This window comes from Ovis canadensis, chromosome 24 (assembly GCF_042477335.2).
Source record: "Ovis canadensis isolate MfBH-ARS-UI-01 breed Bighorn chromosome 24, ARS-UI_OviCan_v2, whole genome shotgun sequence".
NCBI lineage: Eukaryota > Metazoa > Chordata > Mammalia > Artiodactyla > Bovidae > Ovis > Ovis canadensis.
Window position 1 is genome coordinate 44,958,782 of NC_091268.1, and position 21,790 is coordinate 44,980,571.

At 51.8% G+C, this 21,790-nt stretch overlaps 1 protein-coding gene across 2 annotated transcripts in view; it reads right to left on the bottom strand.

Annotated features, from left to right (window-relative positions):
- Positions 1 to 10,274: 10,274 nt before the first annotated feature.
- Positions 10,275 to 21,790, bottom strand: part of AUTS2 (activator of transcription and developmental regulator AUTS2) — a 1,204,224-nt gene continuing 1,192,708 nt past the window's right edge. For both annotated transcript variants that reach the window (XM_069570963.1, XM_069570962.1), the window contains 5 exons: positions 20,464 to 20,605; positions 16,923 to 17,000; positions 15,805 to 15,888; positions 14,122 to 14,344; positions 10,275 to 11,692 (listed from right to left, as the gene is read on the bottom strand). In XM_069570963.1, coding sequence (XP_069427064.1) covers positions 10,429 to 11,692; positions 14,122 to 14,344; positions 15,805 to 15,888; positions 16,923 to 17,000; positions 20,464 to 20,605 — 1,791 coding nt within the window. In that variant the 3' untranslated portion in view covers positions 10,275 to 10,428. The remainder of the gene's footprint in view (positions 11,693 to 14,121; positions 14,345 to 15,804; positions 15,889 to 16,922; positions 17,001 to 20,463; positions 20,606 to 21,790) is intronic.

A 21,790-nucleotide genomic window follows, 5' to 3' on the forward strand; every position in this document is an offset into this window, starting at 1 on the left:
AGCTTGGATTTCCTTTGGCAGGTGAATGGCTAAACAAACTGTGGTTCTTACATATTAGGTGGTGGCTGAGGCTACTTAAGCTGCCATAGCAAAGCACCACAGACTGGATGACTTAAACAACAGAAACATTTTCTCATAGTTCTGGAGACTGGAAAGACCAGGATCAAGGTTCCAGCAGGGGTTGGTTGACTTCTGGCTCAGAGTCCTCATGTGGAAGAGGGAGAGAGGTTTTTTGTTTTTTGTTTTTTTTGGTGTCTGTTGTCCTTTGTAAAGACGATGCCCACAGATTCCATCAGATCAGGGCTCCACCCCCCTGGTCTCATTTAAACTTAATCACTTCCTTAAAGGCCTGTTTCCAGTATGGTCACATGGGCAGTTAGGGCTTTAGTATCTGATTTTTGGGACATTCCAGGTGGCTCAGTGGTCAAGAATCCACCTGCCAATGCAGGAGGTGCAGGTTTGATCCATGAGTCAGGAAGATCCCCCTGGAGAAGGAAATGGCACTCCACTCCAGTATTCTTGCCTGGAAACTCCCATGGACAGAGGAACCTGGCGGGCTACAGTCCATTGGGTCACAAAAGAGTTGGACACAACTTAGTGACTAAACAACAACCCATCGACTTTAGGGGGACATAACTCTGTGGAATACTCCTCAGCAATAAAGAAGGAAAAGCTGAACTATTGTTATACACGGCAACTTAGATGTGTCTCCAGGGAATGGTGGTGAGTGGAAAAAAAAGCCAGTCCTACAGAGCTATGTCCTCTATGATTTCATTTATATAACATTTCTGAAATGACAGAATTTTAGAGATGGAGACAGAGTGGTGATTGGCAGGGATTAGGATTGGAGGGGGCACCACACGAGGACCCTTGTAGTACTGGAACTGCCCAAAATCTTGGCTTTGGAGCTGGATGAATCTCTACTGGTGATAACATGGTAAAGACCTTAAAACACAGACACACATGAATGAGTTTAACTAAAATGGGGAGACGGGAATAAGATTGGTGGGTTGTACCCAGTGTCTGTCTCTCGATTGTGGTCTTGTACATTAGTTATGCAAAATGTTGCCCCAGAAGGAGACTGGGCAGAGTTCAGTTGCCAAGTTGTGTCAGACTCTTTGTGACCCCATGGACTGCAGCACTCCAGGCCTCCCTATCCTTCACCATCTCCGGGAGTTTGCCCAAGTTCATGTCCATTGAATCAGTGAGGCCATCCAATCATCTCATCCTCTGCTGTGCCCTTCTCCTCCTGCCCTCAGTCTTTTCCAGCATCAGTCTTTTCCAATGAGTCAGCTCTTCGCATCAGATGGCCAAAGTAACGGAGCTTCAGATTCAGCATCAGTCCTTCCTATGAGTATTCAGGGTTAATTTCCTTTAGGATTGACTGGTTTGATTTCCTTGCTGTCCAAGCTGGGTGTCTTCCCCAGCACCACAGTTCAAAAGCATCAATTCTTTGCTGCCCTGCTTCTTTATGGTTCAACTCTACATTCTTTCTTACAACTGCATCTAATCTGCTGACTCCCTTCAGGCTGGGATTCCAGAAAAGCCTCCTGTGAAGCTCCTTGGAAACCAGCTGTGGCCCCGGTGTGGAAAGGGTCCATCCTGGAACTAGCCAGGCATGGACCCCAGCCCCCATTTCCCTCACTCATGAACGCTCAGCTGGCAGGAAAGGGCTGGAGCCACAGTTGGCTGCTACACCCCACAGCTGTTACAGCCTGGTCACTGCTGATTCATGGAAGGAGCCAGGGCCTGCCCTGTGGTGCCAATTCCCTGGTGGTCTAGTGGTTAAAACTCCCTACTTCCAATGGAGGACCATGCGAGGGGCGTGTTCGCGCGAGGGGCGTGTCCGCGCGAGGGGCGTGAGTTTGCGGGGGGGAAAAGAAGGTGAAGGTGAGGGCAGGTCCCGAGAGGTGAAAAATGGGGTTTGTGGTAACAGCCAGAGGGCCAGGGAAGGTCTGGAGGAGAGCGGAGGGAAGCAGAGGGGATACTTACCTGAGGGCCAAGAGGATGAGACAGCAATGGAGGAAGTTGGAATTAACGCTGAAGTCCGAGGCAGAGGGTGGTCATGTGGCTGAGTCGGGGCAGGAGAGAGACTTGAGGGTCAGAGTTGGGGGCTGCCTTCTGCCCCCTGCAGGTGGTGAGGGGCTGGAAGAGGGGACAAACAAGTGGGCGCCCCTTGGCCCCGCATATCAGGAAGGCAGGGTGGGGAACCATCCCCTGCCCTCTGGAGAGTGAGCGGAGGCTGCAGCATGGTGATGGCGCTCCGTCTCAATTCCAGGACGCGTAAGTGGGCTGGAGCTAGAGAGATGCTCAACAAAAAGGGAGAGGAGTTCTGGTGCCTCTGTGGAGTCCTTGGAAGTTCTGTTTATAAGTAGAATCTGCCCTCACAGGCAAGACCTTTGGTCCCTGGCCCCCAAAGTTCTTTCTGAATCCAGCTCTGGGGGCTCCTTCTTATGCCACCTCGTTTCTGGCCTTCTCTCAAGCATCACTTGCACTTTCTCGTTTTTATCTTGGCATTTCTTTTCTTCCTTGAACATTAGCAAATAAAATCCTATCCAGCCTTAAAAACACAATCTGTTTGAACTAATAGGTTACAAATTAGTTGATTAAGTCCAGTCTCTTGGCCTTTCCGTTTTTCAAGGTGAGATTACTGAGGCGGGTGATGGCTTTACCTGGCTTCAATCCATCCTATCCCTGGTTGCATCTCTGCCCTCAGGCACCTTCCAGAAGGAACTCGGAGGCGCCATCACCTGGCCGTTAGCAGGACTGCAGGGGAAGCAAACGGAGACACACTCATCTCCCACTCTCCGGGTGGGAGCCTGTCAGAGCAGAAGGGGGTTTGGGAAAACTCAGAAGCAAAGAAGTGGGCTGCAGCTACACCTGGCTGGACCAGAAGGCCGCATTCCATTAACTCAATGTTCTTGAAAATGCGTTGCTGCCCATCGGCCTCGCTCAGGGGCTCTTTCGCCAGTCCTCGCTTTTCACAGCTTTTATCGCTGTCTTTACGTCTTCCCTTGGATGTAAGCCCCCGCGGGGGGGGGGGGGGGGGCGGGGCGGGGGCGGGTGCAGAGGAGGAACCTTGTTTTCTAGGCTCCTGCTGTAGCCCCAGTCTCTAGCAAAAACCTGGTCAACAGAATGCCTTCTTGGTTCCTCAAATAGATGAATGTCCGTTTACTCTACACTCACTAAAGGATTCCGGGACCTTCGCTGCTATGAGGGGGTATGTGAACCCCAGCAGATGGCATCTTAGTTGCATTAATACAGACCCACCGGGGTGACAATCTGTCTATATGGATGAAAATTCTACATTACAAAGGACTTCTGAGGACTGTCCGTTTATTGCCTGGAATTTTAGCTCCACTTTAATAGATACAAGTTTACTTTGTTTTAAAAAATGCGATTAAACACTTGCACGTATCCACACTCACAAATGGCCCACTGACATCCAACTAACATGTAGGGAAACCGTGGAGGGTGACGTCTGGGGCCCTGGGAGTGATGTGGCTGCAGGCAGCTCAGGGCACATGGCCCTGTCCGGAACTGAGGCTCAGTGGGGTCACGACTTCTGGTTTATGAATGTAAAATTACTGTATTCTAAGGTCGTTCTGGATCAAATAGGACATTGTGTGGGCTGCTTTGGACCACACAAGCCGCTAATTCAAAAAACAAAACCGCAGATACACAGACTTGGATTAATCATAATCCTTGCCTCGTAGCGTATTCTGATCATTGAGCCACGCACAGTACTTTTGTTTCTTCCCTCCTTCCTTTGCCGGCCCGCAGTTTGCAGCCTCTGGAATATGCATGGTGTTAATTACCAGTGAGAGTTAAGTAGGTAAACAGTGTCCTTGCAGTCGCTGTCTGTGGGACAAACTAACTCAGTCAGCCTCTTCTCAGTGGCAACACAGGGTTACGATGCAGGCTCTGGAGAGGGACTGCCTGGGTGTATGTCTAAGTTATGTACTTAAACACAGGCAAGTCCCCTCATCTCTACAGGTTTTGTTGTTCTCACTGTCCATTGGGGTTACAGCTTGTAAGGCTGTTGAAAACATTAAGGGAGACAGTCCACGCAGAAAGCATAACAACAGGCAGACCAAGCACTCTGTTAACACTGGCTCTTGTTTTTACTGCTAAGGAGAGGTGGCCCTCTCTGCCATCTCATACCGATAGCGATGCGTGAGTCTGTGATGAGAACTGGCGAGAGAAGCAGGAGATGCCGGGAAGCAGGAAATGCCTGTCTGTCTCCTACAAGGTTACCATCTCTTTGTGATCCCGCGGGATCGTGGATCAGGCTGAGAAGCCAAGAACAGCTTCTCCCCCAGGTTCATTTTCTGTCGCCTCAGTGATTCTTTTTGCAGCCTTTAGGCCAGAATTTCACCTTGAGCTTACCACACAGTCTGAGCCAGTGGTTCTCAAGCTTGGTTGCCCACGGCAATCACCTGGAGGGCCCCACTCTGTTACGGATTCAGGAGGTTAGAGGTGGAGGGCTGAGAATCTGTATTTCTAACAAATTCCCTGATGGCCCAGACTTTGAGAACCACTAGACTAAGCAGTGAACTATGAAGGGGAATGGGGGTGGGGGTGGGCGAGGAGACAAGGGACAGTCAGGGGAGGCTTCCTGGAGGGGATGGCCTTCAGAGTAAGCCTCATTTGCTAGATGAAGGAGAGACCACAGAGGGAACAGAGACACAGAGGTGTGAATGGCCAAGGTGTGCTGGGAAAGGCTGGGGAGATGATGGTGACAGGTCTGCAGGTGCTAGAGGGGCAGGACTTTGAAGGATGGGTGAGAACCCAGGCTCCCTCTGGCGTCCTCTGTAAATAAGGGATGGGGTGGAGCCTGGGAGCACAGCTGGCAGCAGTGTGGAGTGGGGTTTAGGGAGAGTCAGGTAAGAGGGTAGCAGTCCTGGGAGCAGAAGGCAGCCTTGGCCCTCCGCCCACGTGACCTCCCCTTCCTTCAGAGCCTGGAGTATTTCTTGCGTGATGCTACTTTCAAAGTAGGGGGTGAGACCCACGATTCCAAGGGCGTGAGATGAATTAGTGGGTGTGACCAGGATTGAAAAGAAGGAATAAAGAGAGGACAGAGTGAAAACAGAGCTGACCGCGCACAACAGGAGTATTGCTTCATCAAACCCGTGGCGGGTGTGTGCGCATGCCCAGCATCACGATGTACGTGTGTTACAGTCAAAAAGGCTTGTGAGTCAAAGCTCCGTGCAGTCTTCCGGTTCAGGGAGCCAGCCGCGGTGTGGCCTCACCCCACTGTGTGCGCTTGGTCACTCAGTCATATCTGACTCTCTGTGACCCCCGTGGAGCCTGCCAGGTTCCTCTGTCCATTGGATTTTCCAGGCAAGAGTTCCACGAGCGGGGTTGCCATTTCCTGTTCCAGGGGATCTTCTCTACCCAGGCACAGGCCTTGTCTGGAGCACATGTTCAGACTCCACCTTGAGAAGCTGACCATCCTGCAGTAGAGAAGACCAGGGCCCTGAGGACCCCAGGACAGGAAGGGCTGAGGAGGGTTCGGGAGGGGAGCTCAGAGAGCAAGCTCAGCCCTAGGAGGGTCCGGGGCGGGGGCAGGCATCAGCATGAAACAGGCTCTGGGGGAGGCTTCATGGAGGTGGCTTTGAGACTGACCAGTCAGTGGTGCAGCCGACAGCAGGGCCTTGAGGAGGAGACCCTGAAGATAAAGGCAGATAAAAAGTTGCCAAGAAGCAAGGGGAACCGAACAGGGTGTGAGAAGGTAAACAGGTTTTCAAAAGTAACCTGCCAGACTCTGGGTCCATCCACACCTCGACAAATGACCCAGGGTGGCTCCTTTTCATGGCTGAGAAATGTGCCGTCGTACGTGCGTGCTGCCTCTTTACCTGCTTCTCTATAGATGGACAGTTAGGTTGCTTCCATGTCCTGGCTGTTGACTAGTGCTGCAATGAACATGGAGGTGCGTGTGTCTTTTTGAACTTTGGTTTCCTCAGGGTATATGCCCAGTAGTGGGATTGCTGTGTTATACAGGAGTTCTATTTTTAGTTTAAGGAACCTCCATATAATGTTCTCTGTAGTGGCTGAATCAATTTACATTCCCACCAACAGTGCAAGAGGGTTCCCTTTTCTCCACACCCTCTCCAGCATTTATTATTTGTAGATATTTTTGAGAGAATTAAAAAAAAAGTAACCAGAGGCCCAAGAGAGAGACAGAGTCCAAACAGTTTGAAGAAGCTGCAAGCCAACTCATTGAAGTGACCCCTAAGGAAACAGGCCCAGGGCTGGCCGAGGGCAGGGGCCCTGAAGGCTTGTGGCCCAGGGCTCTTCCTGGCCACAGTGCATCGCCAAACACCTGCTCAGAGGTCGAACCCCATGTCATCTGCATCAGGGGATCGGCAAACATTGTGGGTTAGGGCAGTAGGTGGGAGCCTGAATGTGCCAACATCCCAGATGCTCCAGCCAGACCCTGCCCGCCCCGACCAGGCGAGAAACACTCAGGCCTGAGTCAGAAACCCTGGGATTGCATGTCTGCAGATCTTTAACAAAGAAGCCTCATGACACTGGAGCTGAGGTGGTAAAAAGCAAAAGTGACTTGGTCTCTTGTGTGGGCTGTTCTCTATACCAGCTGCACCGGCCCCAGAACCTGCGTACCAAAACCTGCCTGCTTTTAGGTCTTGATTTATTCAGATGGTCTCATTTTACAGAAACAGTTCCAGAGAAGCTGTGATTTTAACATCACTGAGAACAGAAGCCAGGAGGGTGGCTTAAACCAGGCTGTGGGTTTAAGGTCCTCATCGGAGGTTCCGACTGGTGTGAGAACTAGCTTTGTACTTTTCAGCAATGGCATCACACAGAATTGTCTTTGATATTATTTTCTATCTGATAAATACCTATGTCCTCTTGAAAGGAAACTCTCCATGTCTAAGAAATTGCTCAAAAAGTCATATATATATATTTTTTAGAGAAGACAAAGTTTTAAAAATAGTGTGTGAAAAAGCCCACATCACTTTGGTCACCTTTTCTTTAGCTGATTTAATGGCACTTAGGCCAGCTTTGTGCCTCAGGACAGATAAACACACACCTTGGTTATCCACCTCGGTATAGCTAAAGGCAGCGTCTTTTTACGCTGTTTGTATATGACATCGACAATCACGTCGCATTTCCTCTCATCCACTTTGATTGAGGCGGAGAGAGGATCAACAGCCAGCGCTGTTGTGAATATCCATCTGGAAATGGTAATTATTGCATCATCATATTCGAGCTTTCACTTGTCATGTACCATTAGCAGGTAACAAGATCACTGTGGGTCTCAGACTGCGGAGATAATTAGAGCATCTATAGGTTAGCAGGAAATCAAGTTGTGCTGGTCCCCATCAGTGCCGGGGAGCAGAACGCAATTAGAGGGAAAATCTGCAAGGTCTTGAGAGGAGTAAAGCCCCGGGGATTCAGTACCGTGGCTGACGTGACAGTAACTTCTGGTCTCGCATTGCAAGTGGTGGTTCTAGAAAGAGTGCTCGGGAGAGCGGGAGCAGGGCGGTCTGCCAGCAAGGCCATGGATGGGGAGTGTTTGGAAGGTCCTGAGAATTGCCTGATTTAGAAAAACAGTGGTTATCATGCTTTCCAATATACTAGTATTTCTTCAAGTTATTTTCTCCAGCCTGGGAGCTGGGTATTTAGCATAAGAGCAGGGTAAAGGGGGCAATCTTCATTCAAGCCCATCATCAGCTTTCCAAGCCTGGGAGTCTGGTGCCCCCCAGCCAGCAGCCTTCCAGAGCCCCTTGTGCCAACACCACCCACCTCTGCCCGTGAAGTTGCAGGTGTCCTCAGCATAGACTGTCAGCCCCCCATTTCTGTTCGTTTCCATTTCTAATTCTCCAACAGCAGCCACCCACATCCTGCTAAAGCCGGACTGCCTTTGTTTCCTCCAGTTAAGTCACAAACACTCATCATTCATCATGTGGACACCAGGAAATTTAACAGATTTTACATCCTGAAAAGACAAAGCAGGTTTCAGAGGATAAGGGAGAGATCTGCAAGCTCATGAGGGTTACGCCAGGTAATTCAACAAGACACAGGAAAAGACAGGGACATACCTGGAAGGTCTGAAGTCACACACAACACTGAGCCCACAGACTGCAGTGTGAGGAGACAGGCTCACGCCGGCTGTAGGCAGAGGCCCTCGATCAGATGTCATCAACGCAGCCAGCACTCGCTGAGTTTTGAAGGAGGTGCAAGACACAAAGGGCGCTGGCTAACTCGGCCTGCATATACACCCCCTATGCAATCGAAAATTACCTTCCCAGGACTCAGCTTAGAACATGCAATCACTCCTGGTTGTATGGAGGGCAGACGTTTCCAGAAACTAACCAGCAGAGGCTACGTGGGTCAGAGAGGGCGGCCAGCCTTCCGTCCTCACTCAAGGCCTCAAGGTGCTTCTCTTCCAGAGCCTGGCCTGTCTCGCAGGCACGGCTTCATCCCTATGGTAAGGTGGCCACCCCACACAAACAGGCAGCTGGAAGCTTGGTTCACATTTTTTAATAACATGGCACAGTTTACATAACACAAGAAGGCTCCGCCGATGAGAACATGCTGAAGACTCAAGTCGCTTCACGTTTCTTTTCACATAGGATCTAGAAAGGACTTTATTACATACAGGAGGAACAGCAAAAAGGTCTGTATAGAACAATCTCTTTACAATACTGAAAGCTACCACTACGGTTCCAGTGTACATATTCCTTGGATTTTTTTTTCCTTTTTAGTTGTCTTTAAAAAAAAAAAAAAACACTGCACAACATTTGGAATTCACAAAATCTGAAGCTCACAACTAAACCTTCAGTTGACTACTAAAATAGATCTCTCTGCTTATTAGAAACAATGGTCTGTAGTTAACTTTTTTTTTTGCAAAAACAGGATAACAACGTCAGATAGCACTTTAATATACTAGAAGACCAAATGGAACTAATTTTATTTCATACATATATTTTACAGTCCAGTAGACAAGATATATTGTATCTCTGCTAGTAAAGTCATATTCTCTCCAAATTAGGTAGACAAGAGGCTGACTGTATGATAAAAGTATCATGAAGGGACAGTAAGATTGATGCAAAACTCAAAAACACACGCACACACAAGGCCATCTCTCTGCCTGCTACCTTTTGCCCTCTGCAACGCTCCCTGGCCCCACAGAGCTGACTTGCTTCGGCTCCTCCTGGACTTGGTTACCGCTGGGAACACAGTGAGTCATGCTAGGGAACGTGCTCCTGATCATCAGTTATTGAATACAGTGAAAACATATCCATCATCTGAGAAAACGTGAAGCTTTCTTTCAGGATCTGTTTGGGTGCAACTGAATCTCATTACAGAATGAGGAGGGGTGTACAGATAGGAAACAGGACGCACTGAAAAACGCATGGTTCCCACATGAGGGGTGTGTGAAGTCACGTGACAGATGGTGACGAGGTGCTGGCGGCCTGTTTGTGTCCCCTGATTTTGGCATCTGACCACTCCCATCCTCCCTGGCCCTGGTTGGTTGGTTCATGGCCTTGGTTTACCTCTCCAGGGCTGCACTCTCCCCACCCCACCCCTACACACACCCAAAGGCCCACGAGGAGCAACTTCAGATGCAAAGTTTCAGCCTGGGGGTCCAATTTGCAAAATCAGGTGTTATTCTCTGAAAAAACAAGCAAGGAAAACAGTCATATCACGTTAAGTGCTTGTTCAGGGAAAATATGACCTTAAGTATGTTGTAAATGGACTTGAAAAGGCTCCTTTGAGTTAGGCGGGCTTTTGTGAAAAGCCCTAACATTCATTGCATAGTTGAAGGGTTTAGCTGTCTAGAACAATACATGGGGAACACAGCCGAAGCTGGCTGTGCTCGCTGATATTAAGTCTGCAAATAGCACATTTTAAGAAGTATTAATGTATTATGTTACTTAATCTTTATCTATTTACATCTGTACAAAGTAAAGCTTTCATCTTACCCTTTTGCATATATGAACCATTAGCTCATGAAGCAACAAGCGCCCCCCCCCCCTTTTCTTTACATAACTATGTACACGGCCTTCCCTTCTCACCCCAAAGATCTCTGCACAATGGACGGTGTGGACTCTTGTCTGCTTCCCCCCACCCCCCAATTATCACCGCGACGGTGTGTGTGTGGTCATCTTCACTGTTTTGGTTCAAATCAAAAAAAGTTTTATACGACAAACCAAAAGAGTGGGGAGACATAAGAACGTATGAATCGGCTAAAAGATCTGGAAAATTTCAACAGAGAATATACAAAAAACATTTCAAAATCTGCACCGAGTCTATACACAATTTCTTTTTATACACAGGGAGGCGCTGGGGGCTCCCCACCCGCACTGGAGACGCCAGCGCGCGCGGAGGGCAGGCCTGCAAGTCCGGCGCTGCGCGGCCCGCGGGCCCCTGTGTCCCGCCGGGCGTCCTGTCCACTCCTTACCGGGCTTCGATGTCCTTCAGCGTGTGGGAGGGAGGCCGCTCCCTGATCTCGGCGGACAGGGGCGTAGTCCTGCGGGGGGACACGGGGCGGCCCCCCAGCGTGGAGATGAGCGGGGGAGGTGCGCTCAGCGCCGCCGTCGGGGGCGTCTTGTTGAGCAGTCCGTTCTGGTGGCCCGCCGTGGGGCTGATGCGCGGGTAGTGCATGCTCGGCAGCCCCGGTGTGAGCAGCCCGGGGTGCGGCAGGTGGCCGTCCAGGGAGGCCGGGTGCACAGGGTGCAGTCGCGGGTGCTCGTAGTCCTCGCGGAGCACGTGCAGGCGCTCGCGCTCGTCCAGGTGCGCCCCGCGCTCGTGCTCCCGCCGCGGGTCCACCGCCAGCGGGTGGTGGTGGTGGTGGTGGTGGTGGTGGTTGTAGTCGTGCGGCTCCCGGTCCCGGAATGAGCGGTCGGCTTCGTACAGCCGGGGCGTCGAGAGCCGGTGCAGAGGGTCGTTCCTCAGCAGGAAGTCCCTGCCCAGCGGGTCTCTGCGGTGAATGTCCAGTTCCCGGTAGGGGTCCCTCAGGGGGTCCCGGATGGGGTCCCAGTGGAAGGAAGGGTACGGGAAGCGCTCCCCGCCCGGAATGGGGCTGAGGCCCATGAAGGGCGTCATCATGCGAGTCCTGTCCAGGCCGCTGATGCTGTTCATGGGGTGGATCCCGGGCATCCCCACGGCCACGGGCATGGAGGCTAGGGGCCCCGGGTGCACGCCGGCCGAGGAGCTGGGTGGCGGCGGCGGGGGCGGTGGCTCCGAGGACCGATGGGTCGGCGGGGCCTCGGGGGGCAGGTCGTGGTCCTCCTTGCGCTCCTCCTTGACCTTGACCTCGGCGCTCTTCTTGGGGTTCTCGTAGGCCGGCTCGCCCTTGCGCGGCTCGGCATCCCGGCTGGCAGCGCTGCCCGGCCGGGCGCTGTCGGTCGTGGGCGCCCGCGCGTAGGGTGATGGCACCCGGGCCAGCTGCTTGGCCTCCTCGCCCGCGGCGCGGCCCTCGTGGCCGTGGCCGTCCTTCTCGGCCAGGGGGCCCTCCTTCGCCTTGTGCTCGTCGGCGCCCAGGTCCTTGCGCGATTCCGAGTGCTCCCGCTCCCTGTCCTTGCACTTGTCTTTCTCGCGAGCCTCGGTGCTCAAATGCCCCCTGATCTGCTCGCCGGAGCTGCGGCCGTGTCCCAGGGTGCTCACCGGGAGGACGGGGGCTGGAGAGGGGTGGCTGGAGTGTCTCTTCTCGACGCTTTCCCTGCGGAGAAGATGGGACACGGGGAGGCAGGTGAGCTGGGCTGCCGGCCGGCTGATGAGATGGCTTAAGAGGCCGGGCGGGCTCAGCTCCCTCGCCCCGCGGGGGGCCGCCGTGCCCGAGGTGAGGCCCAGCCGGCCACCCTGACCTGACTGGCCTAGACTCCAGAGGAGGCTTGAGGGGTGAAGCCCGAGGGATGAGGGGTGGGAGAGTGTGAGGGGGCATAAACTGTGTATGTAAGAGGCACCGACCTGAATCAAGACCGGGAGGAAGAACTTTCAGAAACCTGAACAGCCCAATGAGGTCAGTGATGTGGCCACGCGCCGCCTGTCTAGATTCTCAGGATGAAGAATCAAGTTCCAACACTGCAATTCTGAGCCGCAAGAGAGCACGACCTGAGGATCATGGGAAAATCTCTCTCCTGACAGCAAGAAGAAGGGCTGGTTTCACAGTAAAGGCAGCAAGTATGGGGAAACCAAGATGAAGCCCCCGAGGGGCTCGAAAGGAAATCAGTTTCAGGACACTGGGGTTGCACAAAGCACTTCTGCCTTAGGAAGAAGAAGCCAGGCTCCGACACGAGAAGAAGCAGGTCCAGAGACACGAAAGCCAAGGGGCTGGTGGGCAGCCAGTTCCGTCTGAACTGAAGTGTGGAAGAACTTGAGAGGCCTGTCTTGGGTGGGGGTTTAAGAATACACAGCACACAATGGGAAGCGACAGAGGAAAGAGAGGGAGAACGCAGGGAGCTGAGAGCAGGAGTCGGGGTTTCTAGGGATGGCCTCAGACAGAAAGGGCTGGGGGGAGCAGGAGGCCTGGGGGGCCCAGAGGGTGAGGGTGCCCTGCAGAGAGAATTAAGGCTGCCCCTATAAGGTTTTGCTTCTAGACAATGTGCAGAGGCTAAGAAGAAGAGCATCTTTAAGAGGTAAGATAAAGAAAAGTGTATTTGAATTTCCTAACTTTCATCCAAAAGGCCACTGTGAGTCTGTCTAGAAAAATGGAGAAAGGTGAGCTGCCAAGTCCTACCCTTTCTTCACTGACAGGCCGTCTAGAGCAGGGGTTCCCCCGCAAGCTGGGAGTTGGCACCCCTCCATCTGTGGCCTGTCAGGAACAGGGCGGCGGAGCGGGAGGTGAGTGGCAGACAGAACTGAGAGCCTCTCTGCCTGCTTGCCCCCGGTCCACAGAGGGACGGTCTTCCCCAAAATCGGTCCCTTGTGCCACAATGGCTGGGGCCTGCTGATCCAGAGAGCTCCTGGTCTAGGGGAGGCCCCTACAGGGCCTGCTGCTCTGGCAGCTCAGAGCTGTATGTCATGATGTCCATATGGCCCTCCCACTGGCTGAGAGATTTTTACCACGCTCTCCTGAGGAAAAATATAAGGAAGGAGTCACTTAACATGATGGTCTATGGTGCAATAGCTACTTAACCTGCTGCATTTAGAGCCTCCGAAGTTAAATTGTTTTCGATCGCTACAAAGCACGTACATACACCCACACACGCACGCACACAATATACAGTCAAGAAAAACAAAACCAAAAGATTTGGATTGAACTGGAAACTTCAGTTCCCAAAGGGAAGTATTATTAAGTATTTTGTGTCAGCTGTATCTCATATAGTCCTTGCTAGTTCATTCAGATTGAAAATACCCTCAAGAAAGGGAGGCAGGCAGGAGGAAGGCCTTGTCAAGAATGCTTATGACATTCTTCAGAAAAAATACTCAGAAGATGTTTTTCCTCTTTAAGGCTACTTCTTTTTGAGGCATGGACTACCACGTAAGGAGATAAAAACGGTTAGTAAAATAAATTATCCACTGGTGACATGAAACCCAAATTGCTTGGTGGGGATTCTTTGAATTTGGGTTAGCAAAATCTTAGCGGTCATCTGTGAGCCCAGGATTTGAATTTGAACAAAATTTGAGAAAAATATGATGTGACGATGCAAAACATGGCTTTCTAACAGAAAACAAAAAGAAAAGGGGGAGAGAGAGAGCGAAAAACCTATGGATGAGTCAATGGACTGCACGAACTTGAAAGCAAATATGGTGTTGATTCATGCTGTGTGTGTCTGGTCCAGGCTCCAACTCACTACCTTTTCGAGAGCGGTTTCTGTTTGGAGACACTAGGGCTCACGGGGGGTGCTGGGTGTGGACTCTGCTGCTGAGCCGGGACTCGCTCGCTTTGTACTGGACCTAGAAGTGCGATGCTGGCCTGTGGTCAGGAGGCCCTGTGGGGCCGGAGGGACAAGGGTCGCTGGGCTCAGGGCATGGCGGTGGTTGGGGGGAGGAGGGTCGGGGGCGCCGTCCCGGCTGCATGAGGGGCCGAGACTACAGCTGAAGCTCGAGGCTGGGCCGGGGGGTCAGGGGTCGGGGGACGGTGGGGGGCCGGTACTTAGCACAGAGGGGGCTCCCCCATCGGGACTTGAGAGCGGGTTCTTTGCGTACCTTTCTTTGTCATCTTTACTAACGGAGGAGTCTCGTTTATCTACATCTCTATCTCTGTCATGAGCTGCAGTGGGCGCGCTACGCTCCAGCTCGCCTGGCTTCAGCCAGGGCGGAGGGGTCGGGAACGACGGAGGCGTTCGGTGCAGCCGGTTCCAGGGCTCGTGAGGGCTGCTAAAGCTCTGCACACTGGGGCCATCCTTGTGGCCGAACACTGAGTTGGGTGCTGAAATGGCGAAGTGGAGAACAAAAAAGGTTTCAGAGAAATTGTCTGTCCGCCGCGATGAGGGTACTTACCAAAAGCTCTAACAGCATTCAGAGTTAAAAGGAATACATATTATTGGGAGCTGGAAAAGGAAAGGAGACCAACAGATTCATTAGAGGAACGCGTCCTACACTGGACAGGTTAAGTAAGCTCACAGCCTTTCTTGCTTTTTTTTCTAACCAAAGGCAAAGGGGCAGACAGGGGTGGAGAGGGGGTAGATTAGAAAGGAAAGGGTCTCAGCCTGGCAGGCGCACGCAGAGGTCCCGAGCATGCAGGAGGGCGGACGTGGATGGTGGAACTCGGGTTAACAGCTCTGCTCAGAGTATGATCTGCGGTTCTTTCCTGCCCACCATGGCCCTGTTACTGTAACACGACTGCTGCCCTGTCCACAGCCTCAGCGACCAAAACCAGCATCAGCAGAGGCCAGACAGGGTCCTGATCTAAACAGACACGGAGGGTCTCCAGGCTCCGAGGACCTGGGACGGAGCTGCCTCTCAAGTCTCCTGCAGAGGCGGGCAGGACATGTGGGCAGGACAAGCTGATACTGAGTGGCCAAAGGGCGTTTAGAACCGGAGGAGTTGCAACTCCCTTCCTACTTTAGACAGACTCCTTTTCTCTGTAAAGTCATTACTGAATTTGTTACAATACTGTTTCTGCTCTATGTTTTGATGTTTGCCCCCCCAGGTATTGACTCCACAGCCCTGCCCTGCATTGGAAGGTGAAGTCTTAGCCGCTGGATTACCTGGGAAGTCCCTTGACTTCTCAGTGGTGGAAAATTACAGTCTTCCTGGATGTTGCCCTCTCTGGGCTGTCCTGAGCCTGGTATGGTTTCCTATGCTTCACTGTGTTTTCTCACTTCCACTGAAGCGAGGTGAAATTTAAAGACTGTCTTCACGTCTAATGGGGGCGGTGGAGGTGGTTTAGTTGCTATGTTGTGTCTGACTCTTTGCCACCCCGTGGACTATATCCCACCAGGTCTCTGTCCATGGGATTCTCCAGGCAAGAATACTGGAGTGGATTGCTATTCCCTTCTCCAGGGGATCTTTTCCACTCAGGGATCAAACCTGGGTCTCCTGCAGTGCAGGCAGATTCTTTACCACTGAGCCACCAGGGAAGCCCACGTCTAATGAATGCTGTGGCTAAAATCTGGGTGGCTAGAGATAGAATAGGATGAAATTATGAACTTTAGCAAACTCTGTGGTGTTCAACCGATCACCTTTCCTGACCTTCAGGAGCATATGTCAACAGCATGCTAGAGGTTGGTTTAGACCTGACTCCACTGACTGGGCTTGCTTTGGCAATGATATAACCTAAATTTATTTCCCAAGAGCATGGTTCCTTTCATCTAGAAAGGTCTCAAGCCATCGACAGATCAGAGGAGACAGTTTAAAGGTGGATTGTAAAAAGTTAGAGGTACTCACTAACTGAAGGATTTCCAAGTCCCCCGAAGGCATTGCCACCAACCGCTGCCAGGCCCGTGAATGTAGACGGCCGATTAAAAGGCTCTGCAGACGAGATTGGGAAGAAGGGCATGGCTGTAGGACTCCGCTGAGTGAGGCAGCGCAGATTCCTGGGAAGGCAGTGGGGGCCCCTTGCCACGTGTATACTCAGACCCAATCTGTCTCACTTCTCCCACCAGATTATCCAAAGGGTGTTTCATCCTTTTGGATGTGGGCATTGGGTTGGCAAAGTATCTGTGGGGGCTAGTTCCTGGAACTGTGCCGTGCTCTTTTTGGCTGCAGTGTGCTGCATACGTGTGGGATCCTCATTGCCTGGCCAGGAGTCAAACCCACACCTTGCTGCAGTGGAAGCTCAGAGTCTTAACCTCGGGACCCCCATCTCTCTTCTGCTGGGTGGGGAACATTACTCAAGCCACAGTGTGCTCACATGCCTCCCTGCCTGTCTCTCCTCCTCTCAGGAAATGCCCTGTAAGCTCTGACAGAACAGAAGTTAAGATAGCAGCTTAAAGTCTCCCAATGGAATGCTGAGGTCACACATATCCTACAGCCTGTGGTTGGGTGTACCACTGCCCGCATGTGCTGGCACACGTGTGAAAATATCAAATAAATAAAGGCCACGAATAAAGCCCCTTTACTAGGAAGAGATATATGAATTGGGCTGTGAAATGATTAAAAAATAAGAGATACTATCCCTACATTACATCACGGTGTCTTTCTCTCCACCTCCAGGGGTGCCCTTATATGGGCAAGAGTTCACTGTCTTCTCCCATCAGTGGGGACAGGCTGCTGTACACGTGGATTCCCTGAGGTCCCAGGGCTTTCATCCTCTGCACCCTGAGTAACTCCACACAGAACCACAACTGCACACAGATCTCCTATTTGAAGAGCCCCGTGTAAGAGGCGCTGAACTCCTAGAGATGGATGGCCTGGATTCAAACATCTCCGAGGTCACCTCCATCTCCTGCTGGTAAGTGACCTGTCTAGGACTACGGCCCGCTAGCCAGACAGTGGTCTGCAGCAGGAACGCAGGTTTCCTGAGATACACATGTCAACGCCCGTGAATGATGGACACAACTCACCGAGGTGGGCGGCAGGGCTAAGGAAGCCGCTGTGATGGGGGGGCGGCCCAAACGGGGTCCCAGCTGGGTGTGCAGCACCTGCAGAGCCAGACACAGCAGTTAGATTTCAGAGGAAGCCCACTTCCCTGGCGCTGGCAAAAGGGTCAATGGATTCTTATGGAAAACCCGGAATGAACTTTTTGGCCAACCCAATACAACGCCACTGGCTTCTGGTCCCCTAAGACCCCTGCAGGGAGTATGTAACGTAAGAACACAGCTGAAGTCCACTTGGGCGACACTCGGGGAAAGAGAAACATGCTTGTCAGGAGGCGGAAAGTAATTCAACGCCGCTTCTCTTTCCTGGCTGGGCTGCCCGCTACCGAAGACAGGTATTCCTTTCACCGATGCCGATGCCCAGTACCGCAGACGCGGAGAAACACCGCCAGTGGGGCAGGCGCTTCTACTGCCACGTACGTTTGGAGAAAGGCCTGGTGAAAAATGGGAAGCAAGGTTCTTGACTGGTGGACTAGGAGCCACATGCACCCGGTCTCTCCGGGGCACCATCTGGCCCCGTGCTCCCTTGTTGAGAGACACCTCTTGGGGGTGAGGCTTTCACTCTGAGAGACAACGTCTAATCTGGGCGCAGAAGCGGCCACCACAGAGCTGGACCCTGGGTTGCGTTGCTTGGGCTTCTGCACAATCCCTTTTCCTGAGATCATGTTAGCCGTCATGGACGTGCATGGAAGGAGATGCTAAAGCCAGACCCTACGAAATGCACTGAGAGTTGTGTCAGGCCGTGGGAGGCGGAGGCCTCCAGTCTCAATCTTCAGTGCCAGGAAAAGCTGGTTTCTTCACTTGCTCCTGGACACCGATCACCCTACAGCCTCCTGTTACTCTTTGGTTCGGCTGCCAGGGAACTCGGGTCTCCCTTAGTGCTCTCTTTCTTTGGTTTTCCCTTTCCTCTCCTTTATATCTGGCCTCGATCCTCTGTTGCTGTTGTTTACTCGCTAAGTCGTGTTCGACTCTTTGAGACCCCATGCACTGTAGCCTGACCAGGTTCCTCTGTCCGTGAAATTGTCCAGGCAGGAATACTGGAGTGGGTTGTCATTTTCTCCTCCAGGGGATCTTCCTGACCCGGGGATCAAACCCACATCTCCTGCGTTGGCAGGTGGATTCTTTATCACTGAGCCACATAGGAAGCCTCAAATCCTTCTTTTGAAGGAAGAGAAAGACAGTGTGCACATGTGAATTCGGGAAGGATGAGATTTCCAAAAGCTGAGGGCATCCACCTGGCATGTGTGTCGATGTGCAGCTAAGGAGGCAAGTTCTCTGGGTGGCAGGCCTGACTCTAAACAGAAGGTAGGCCAAGGTCATCTGAAGAAGCCCCCTTAGTTTATTTCAGGCACAAGTGTCCAACAGTAGGAGAAGGCACTGGCAGCCCACTCCAGTACTCTTGCCTGGAAAATCCCATGGACGGAGGAGTCTGGTAGGCTGCAGGTCATGGGGTCACCAAGAGTCTGACACAACTGAGCAACTTCACTTTCACTTTCCTGCATTGGAGAAGGAAATGGCAACCCACTCCAGTGTTCTTGCCTGGAGAATCCCAGGGATGGCAGAGCCTGGTGGGCTGCCATCTATGGGGTCGCACAGAGTCGGACACGACTGAAGTGACTTAGCAGCAGCAGTGCCCAACAGTAAGATCAAAGTGGCTGAATGTAACAAGTATGTCTACTTTTATACTTACCAGTTGAAAGTTTCACCAAATACTCATTTTGGGAAAATTTCAATATTGCTTATGCTAGAGAAGATTACCCTTCAGAATGGAAGTATAAACAGGGTGGAAATGGATTTACTAGTAACTGTTTCAAGAATCCCTTGCTTTTGACTAAGTTCCTATAAGTCAAGTATAAATTCCTTCAGGAACATAGATTAAGTGGAGGAGGGTTGATGCTTTAACACCCTATTAATTTCTGTTTTGCGTTTTTCTTCCCCAGCCTGGAAGGGTCCTGTGGGCCCAGGGTGTGGAGGGAAGCACAGAGCCGCGGCATCTCGGCAGCAGAAGGCGCCGGAGGGGTCCTCTGTTCAGCCCTCAATGGTGACGCATTCTCCACTCAGAAAGTGCAAGTATGACGCCCACCTCCACAGAGTGAATACAGCCCAGCGTGTTCATTAGCCCTTGACAGTGTTGCCAGCTAAATAACAATTTGCCCGCACACTGTCTGTGTAGTACAAGCTAATTAATGCTTCGAAGAAAATCAGAGCTTTGCTCAGCCCAGGGTCCCCAGGGGTGTCCCAGAGTTCCAGAATTATCAAAGCAAAAGAAGCCAATTCGTCTGCTGGGCTCAAACGGAAGCCAGGAAGAAACCTCTCTGTTTCTGTCCAAAAAGTCTTCTTCACGTAGCCCTGTCTCAGGGCCTAGATGCCATGGTAACCAGCCTTTGAACCTATCCCTCAACAGAAATGACAGAAACCTAAGACCTTAGCAAATTCCATCTGCCCTCAAGGGTGCAGTCCCCTTGCTTTGGGGACAAAGCCCATTAGAATGATGGTCTCTTGCAGTGTGTGGGTATTTCTTTCTTCCTGAACAGAAGAGCCTTGGGTCCACCAAAAACAAGTCTTAGAATAAAAAGCCTAGGAAGGCGGCAGGGAGGATGGATGTCAAACTTCCTCGCTAAGGACTAGAAACAGGGAGCCGCTTGAATATGCATGTCCAGAGAAAGAAATTCTATCCTGCATAGTGGGTAGGAGGTGATGGGGCCAACCATTAGGATGCGCTCACCATTAGCACTTATGACCATGACCCAGGGGAGCCCTGGGCCAGGCACCATGCGCTGAAGGTAGTTTTAGGAAAGACTTTGATAGCAGTAGGGTGGCTCTCTTCTACCTATTACTCCTGACGGCCGCTGCCTTCGTCTGCATGTTCCTGGAGCAGGACTGGGCAGGGACCCACTCTGGCACACCTAAGAGGCACCTGGGAGTGTGTACTCTCAGAGGCTAATAAATGATCTCCCGGGGGGTTTACATGCTGTCCCCTAAATCTCCTGCATCATTACAACCAACCAGGCAAGAATGTTAAGTTCTGCAGCAGAGAAAACCAGCCACCAACCAATTCACCCTCTCTGTCACAGACCACACCAGTGGCAGCTACCTTCATTGAATCTGTTTATCCTCAGATCCTCACAGGGCATAACCGAGCATCAAGGTGCAAAACCCCTGATTACTCTGCGGGCGGGGCCAGCGGCATTGTTTTCTTTGGATCTACCCTTGCAAGCTCTCTTGATCTTTCTCAATAGCATCTGACACACTTGTGAATTACAGTGGTTTAATGCCGAAGCAACATGAGTCCCTGAAGGGAGAGAGGGTTTCTTCCCTTCTTTCATGGAAGTGGGAGCGTCCATGGAGGACAGTCCATCTCTGGAGATGTGCTGTGATGCTGCCTTGCAAAGTGGCGTCAACTGCTGTTTCGAGGGAGTGACTGAACAGCGGACCAGAGTTCAGTCATCACTCATCTAGCTAGCTGAGAGCTACCATTCCCAGCTCACCCCTGCCCCTCTGAACTTACCGGCGGCAGAGAACAAAGTTGAAGGCCGTGCCAGGTCGTGGGGATGGTGGATGGCTCCAAAGAGGCTGGGGCCCGGAGGACGGCTCAGGAACTCAGGCTTCAGGCCAAAGTCCAGCTTGTGTGGATCCGACTGCATCTGCTTCTACAGCACCAAGGGAGGGTGCAAGGAGGAAAGGATGGAAGCCCAAGAGAAACAGTGGGGAAGAAAGATAATGAGGAGACTGAGAGTCAGCTCTGAACAGTGCATTCAGGCTCGGGCCCTGGTCAGGCTCAAGTCTACACCTGCTGAGGGAACACAGCAAGCCACAGACCATGTAGCCCTCAAAGGCCAGAAAAGCAGGCCTGCCTCAGAGGGCCTGTGGCTCACAGCAGAAATGCTGAGGGGCAAAGCTCCCGCTCTGTCTTTGAGGGTACACGGTTTGAGGCTTAGAACCACATCCTAGCTCCTTGAACCACCACCACCCTGAAGTGGTTTCTGATTTGCTGCAAGTTTTTAAATGATAGTATTCTAAAGCTCATTTTATTGGCAATTCAGCATGAATAATCTGCTGTGTAAATTAATTGTCTAATGACTCTTAGCTGTGCTCTAACAGATCACAGTACATTAGTAGCTGAAAGTTATGAAGAAATATTTGCATGCCTACAAGCTAATTTCAAATGATCATTGTTACATTATTTTTAAAGAAACAAACAGAAACAAAGTAGGGACATTAATGTGACTAATAGGGGCTTTGGGTACAGTAACCCCAATCATCTGAGGAAGAGATCAGGCCTGACAGTGAACCTTCCAGAACCTCTCTTGCTGTGAAGTCCTTGCCGTCAACTGCAGTCACTCTATTTCCTCCTATCAGTGTATCCACCCCCGAGGTCACCTTTCTTGGAGGCTGCAGAAACTGGCTCACAGTCTTCCTCCTGCTTCCTTCCCTGGTCTCACTCTGGATGCTGGCAGCCTCTCCTAGAGCATGGGTCCAGGCCGCCCCCACATTCGTGATTCTCAATAGCCTTCTCCGTGTTGGCCTCACACCTCCCCTGATGAGCACTGACCCCTGACCCGGGTCTGAGGCTCCCAGTCTCCCCCTGCCTCACTGCCACCTCTGAGCTCTCCAGCCTCCCAGGCCTTCCCCACTTTCTGACCCCTTCCCATCTCAGACTCATCGGATACTATCCTTTGGCCCCACTCCACCCCAAACTCCATCAGGCTCTGCCACGAGTAAATCCCTGTCCTAGCACACAAAAACATCAACACAGAGACATCTGATCTGGCTTGTGTGAGGATCAGAGATGAGAGGGTTTGCCATTCCCTGGTGGCTGAACCTTACCCTCCTGC